Below are 5,988 nucleotides of genomic sequence, written 5' to 3'. Positions count from 1 at the left end.
ATATATATATTTACATATATTTGCAAAGAATGAGAATACTTATAATAAATTTAGAAATGTTGGTGCAACATGTAGACTGTAAAAGGATGAGGGAGCAGTTTTCTCAATCATTTTAAAACCGTGACTTTTCCTTTAAACGAGGCCAGTTTTATCAGTTTGTTGTTGAAATAATTTTGTTTTTTAAAATAAAACTCAAAGGCAGTTTTTATTACTTTTGTAAGTTGGAAGTTGTGACAATTTGTTGGTTTTTCTTTCTTTCTTTGTCCACATTTAGAGATACACGATGTTTTAACCAAGAAAATAACCTTGAATCATTATTACGCAATTAATTTATGTAAAAATCTCTACAAATTTAACCAGTTGTGTGCGTRCATTTTATTAGGAAATGTTTAGTATAAATTGGATTAAAGTGGATAAACTTGATGCTTTGATCAGCTTGTAGTTTTGAATCATTATCAGTTTTTTCACTGAGCATAATTTAAACAAAAGACACCTATTTGAGTTATGATGAGATAACTAAAAGTGAGCAAACCTTCAGAAAATCATTTTAACTGTAAAAAACAACATGAATTAATGAAAGGAATGTTTGTAAATCTGAAGCTGWCAACACAACAGACTACACTGTGCACATTTTTCAGCCAGAAGCTGATGGACTGAGTCACCCTGAGTCCCACAGAGCACTCGTGGATCCGACCAACACCTTATTGTGAAAAATGCTTTTTTTTTCTTGTTGAGCGAAAACTCCTCAACTTCAGCAGCAGGTTACTGACAAAACAGCATCAGTGTTGCTTTGAAGCTGTTAAAGCTTAAAAATGACAACCTGTCAGGTGAAAACCCACTCTTTAATTTTCTTGTCAGTCAACAGCTGTCCCTCTCAGACTGCAGAACTTTCACAGACATGAGTCCAGGAATGTTGTCCTTCTTTGAAGCGGTTGATTGGCGCCACCCGGTGACACTCACTGTCATAACCTGATATATATCAGAGTCATGCATTTCTAACACTTTTCATGTTCTGTAATAATCATCAAAATGATTCTCCACAGACTAGACACAACAAAAATACAAACATGCTTTAAAAAAAAAACTAAGATTTTCTTTCAGATCAGAAAAAAACGATTTTTTTCATATTTTTGTTGGTTTTAATCAACCTTATGTGTTTAAGAGAAGAGAAAATATGTTGGTAGAAGGATGGATAAAGAGGAGAATTATGGGTACAGTTATAGAGGGGATTTGATGGGTCATGTGATGGTGGCGCCTTCAAGCTTCCACACAGTAATTTAACTCATTCTGCTAAGAAAAATGCAACGCAAGTGTTGCCTCACTGTAAGAAATAAAACCAAAAACACAACAGGTAACATAAAGCAAATAATAACATTTGTTTTATTTTTTTTTTTTACAAATGGAAATTCTATGATTCATGTTTCTCACCATTTGTATCATATTTGCTACGCAGGATTCTGTGACCTATATTTTATCAATGTGATCAATATTTTCCTCAAACACCTGTTGTGTATCATAAAACCTGTATTCTGCCCTCTGGTGGATTATCAATGTACTGCAGGAAGTGGAACTTCTTTTTTTGCCTTTTCAAAATGCTGACATGAGGTCATCACACATATTTTTAGGAAAACTTTTGCTAATTTTGGAGAAGTTATGGTAAGAATAACATCAATATTGTTTGTAATTTTTTTAATAGATACTTTCTGTGTTGAAACAATGCATAATTACTTAAAATATTTTTAATAGTACAGTTAAACCGTGTTAAAATTTGTGTATCAAACTTGATACTGCTGGTTTATGAGGTTCTCCAGTCCAATTGTCATGTGACATTTTAGTAATTTAATCAACAGTATTCTTGCCACAATACAACCACACTATTTTGGATGATTGATTAATTACTGAAATGCCATTTGAAAACACATTTTGGCTATTTTCAAAGTGGTTTCATTTGAAATTATAATCTCTATGCTGTACTGACTAAATATTTATGTGTTAGATTTATGTGTTTGATTTCCCAATTCAATATTAAAATACAGCCCCCCCACCCACACACATAAATGTTTTATTAAAATTCATTTCAAGATTATATCYGTCAATAAATCTATATTTGAACTTGGTGATGTAACACACAACCAACCAGTATACTTTTAGATTTCTCATTCAGTATCTCAACTGTAGATATTTCCATTAAATCATCAACAACTGTTGACATTTTATTTTTAATTTGACACTTTATTTCAGTATTCAGTATTTTAGCAAATATTAGTATAGGTATTTTTTATGTGTTGTTTCTCCATGGGAGAGTGTGGCATTATTCAAAATTTTTGTTATTTACCTCGATTCCCTTGGAATGGTGAAGTTGTCACCTGCTGCTCGACAGTGTGTCTCCTTGCTTTGATCCTCTGTCTCCTCCTGACACTGCCCTTGCATAGGGCTGTGGTTTTATTTGCAGCCTGGTCACTTTCATGTAATTTGTTTGAGTATATTGCTCCAACTCAGCAACACAGTTCTTAAGAAAGATAATCCTTTTATCCTTCTCTATGTTCTGTAATTGTAGAGCTTTTACCTCCTCCACAAGATCCAGGATATTCTGTTGTAGCCTGATAAGTCAGACTTCCTCACCCAGAAAGCCTTGAGATTTCTCGATATCTTCTATCTCCTCCACCAAAGGCGCTCTTTTACTGTGTTGTTTTTGTGTTTTGTTCCTAAAACTTCCCTTCCTKGTGAAACTTGAGAGGCCTGGTGGGTTAGCTGTTGCTTCTCCTCAAGTTGCAGTAGATTGCAGTCAAAACTCTCCCACTTTGAAGACAGGTGAAATTCCAGGCCAAGTCAACTTACAGCGGGTAAAATAAGTATTGAACACGTCACCATTTTTCTCAGTAAATATATTACTAGAGGTGCTAATGACATGAAATTTTCACCAGATGTCGGTAACAACCCAAGTGATCCATACATACAAAGAAATCAAACCATAAATGTCCAGAAATGAAGTTATTTGTAATAATGTGGAATGGCACAGGGAAAAAGTATTGAACACATGAAGAAAGGGAGGTGTAAAAAGGCATGGAAAGCCAAGACACCAGCTGAACTCTCTCAGTAATTAGAAAGCAAGCCTGCCTCTTGTCAGTGCAAGTTAATATCAGCTGGTTCAGTCCCAAATGATGCCAGGTATCACACAAGAACCATCTGATGATGGGTAAAAGTAAAGAGCTCTCTCAAGACCTTCACAACCTTATTGTTGCAAAGCATAATGATGGCATCGGTTACAGAAGAATGTCTAAACTTCTGAAGGTTCCAGTGAGCACTGTTGGGGCCATAATCCAGAAGTGGAAAGAACATTATTTCACCATAAACCGACCACGACCAGGTGCTCCTCACAAGATTTCTGACAGAGGAGTGAAAAGAATTATCAGAAGAGTTGTCCAAGAGCCAAGGACCACTTGTGGAGAGCTTCAGAAAGACCTGGAATTAGCAGGTATGATTGTTTCAAAGAAAACAATAAGTAATGCACTGAACCACCATGGCCTGTATGCACGCTCACCACGCAAGACTCCACTGCTGAAGAAACAGCATGTTGAAGCTCCTTTAAAGTTTGCTGCACAACWTTTAAACAAGCCTGTGTAATACTGGGAGAATATAGTCTGGTCAGATGAGACCAACATTGAACTGTTTGGATGCCAGAATACACATCATGTTTGGAGGTCAAATGGCACTGCACATCAGCCCAAAAACACCATACCAACAGTGAAGTTTGGAGGTGGGAACATCATGGTGTGGGGCTGTATTTCAGCATATGGTACTGGCAAACTTCAAATAATTGAAGGAAGGATGAGTGGAAAAATGTACAGAGACATTCTTGATAAAAATCTGCTTCCATCTACCAGGATGATGAAGATGAAACGTGGCTGGACATTTCAGCAAGACAATGAGCCCAAACACAAAGCCAAGGAAACTCTCAGTTGGTTTCAGAGAAAGAAACTAAAGCTGCTGGAATGGCCCAGCCAATCACCTGACCTGAATCCAACAGAAAATCTATGGAAAGAACTAAAGATCAGAGTTCATAGAAGAGGTCCACGAAACCTTCAAGATTTGAAGACTGTTTGTGTGGAAGAATGGGCCAAAATCACACCTGAGCAATGCATGCCACTAGTTTCTCCATACAGGAGGCGTCTTGAAGCTGTCATTGACAACAAAGGCTTTTGTACAAAGTATTAGATAAATTTCAGAAAGTGTGTTCAATACTTTTTCCCTGTGCCATTCCACATTGTTACAAATAACTTCATTTCTGGACATTTATGGTTTGATTTCTTTGTATGTATGGATCACTTGGGTTGTTACCAACATCTGGTGAAAATTTCATGTCATTAGCACCTCTAGTAATATATTTACTGAGAAAAATGGTGACGTGTTCAATACTGATTTTACGCACTGTATCTTTTTAGATTTCCAGAGGAGGCAGGATTCCAGGACTTAAATGGGCTGCTAAGTTATCTGCTTTATCAGCAGCCCAAAACACATGGCAGAGGCCTGGTGGGTTAATTGATGCATCTTTTCTTGTTAGTTGCTGYCTCTCCTCCTGTTAGCTGCTGCTTCTTCTCCAGCAACTCCTACAGAGTTCTTTTAGTTTTTTTTCCAGTATAAAAATTAAGATCTACAAATGACTTTGAAAGCTGTCAGTTTCTGCTGCTCCCTGTTGTTGCTCCAGCTCAGAAAGAGCTGTGACGTGTAGATGGGTGTGGCAGGCTGACTGAACTTCATCAGTTAATATTACAAAACTAGATMAAACAGTTTGACAAAATACCACAAAAAGAAGTACATGTTAAACATTTAAACGTGGTTTTAATAAATATGTGTTTTTATGACTTACAATACTTACATAATTTGTAGATAATATATTAAAATTACATTTAAAACATAAAATCTTAGTGTTTTAACCCTATCTCCCTGTCTCACATTAATAAATATTTACAAGCAAACAAATCTTTAAGAGACAGTACAATAACTTATATATTCAAAGCTTATGTTTTATCTATCACCATCTAGACAAAAAAGATGACCAGTCCAAGCAAAAGATGGAGCATGCCCATTCTGACACTAGCTGCATCACTGGTGGCTGACTGTGCTGACTCTCCTGCGAGGTTTGCATTACTTGACATGGTGCTGCTGGTTGTAATTGTAGGAACAAATGGTGAGCGATTACAACCAGGGGTGTTACAAATTGACATCCCACCAGTGATGGTACCAGTAGTATTCAGGAATACCAGATCAAACAGGCTTTGAGCATCTCTCTTTATATTTGGAGTGACACAACCCTGCAGTGCATGAGTTGTGGATTGATTTGTCACTGTTGGGAAAGAAATATTCAAATTTACCAAGTTGGGTACATTTTGTGACAAAATTAAACAATACAAAAATAAAAACAAGCAAAAAAAGACAAAAATGTTTTTTATCTAATCAAAAGTTAGTGTATGATGATTCACAATGCCTTTATCAAGTCATAGGTTCAGCTAAAAGTTTTAATTTATCCTTTCAATCATTTTGTTAAGCTAAATTTAACTCTAAACCGTCTGTTTTTAGGATTTATTTTACTGCATGTTGCTTTCAATCTGAAAGTCATTTGAATTAGTTTATTACAAAAAGTAAAATGAACTTCTACCTATTAAATCAGTAGTGTCCAAACTTAAAACTTACCAGTCACACCGAAACAGTTGGTTTCACTTCCTGAACATTGTACTGTAGAGGCACAGTTAGACGTGTGGGGGTCACAAACAAAACAAATCAGGCCATTATTGGGTTGAGTGGTGGGAACTGTTGGAGAAAGAAATCAACAGAGTAAAGCTTTACAAACATGAAATAAAAGAAGATCAGACTTGTGTTTCCTGTCTCTGATGACTCTTACAAGGTAGCGTTTGTGTGTTGCAGTTGTCAGTGTTGCAGCAGAAAGCAGAAGCAATTGAACTCGAGAAACCCAAGTCTGCTGAATAAGTC

At 36.2% G+C, this 5,988-nt stretch overlaps 1 protein-coding gene across 1 annotated transcript in view; it reads right to left on the bottom strand.

Annotated features, from left to right (window-relative positions):
• Positions 1–4,847: 4,847 nt before the first annotated feature.
• Positions 4,848–5,988, bottom strand: part of LOC106514666 (phospholipase A2 inhibitor and Ly6/PLAUR domain-containing protein) — a 29,978-nt gene continuing 28,837 nt past the window's right edge. Inside the window, exon 5 of the mRNA XM_014004062.1 lies at positions 4,848–5,344. Within this exon, the coding sequence (XP_013859516.1) occupies positions 5,040–5,344 (305 nt within the window). The 3' untranslated portion in view covers positions 4,848–5,039. The remainder of the gene's footprint in view (positions 5,345–5,988) is intronic.

The sequence above is a fragment of the Austrofundulus limnaeus genome, unplaced genomic scaffold (genome assembly GCF_001266775.1).
Source record: "Austrofundulus limnaeus strain Quisiro unplaced genomic scaffold, Austrofundulus_limnaeus-1.0 Scaffold21, whole genome shotgun sequence".
Classification (NCBI taxonomy): Eukaryota; Metazoa; Chordata; class Actinopteri; order Cyprinodontiformes; family Rivulidae; genus Austrofundulus; species Austrofundulus limnaeus.
Note: the sequence above shows the minus strand (reverse complement) of the source record. Positions and strands in the feature narration are given on the sequence as shown.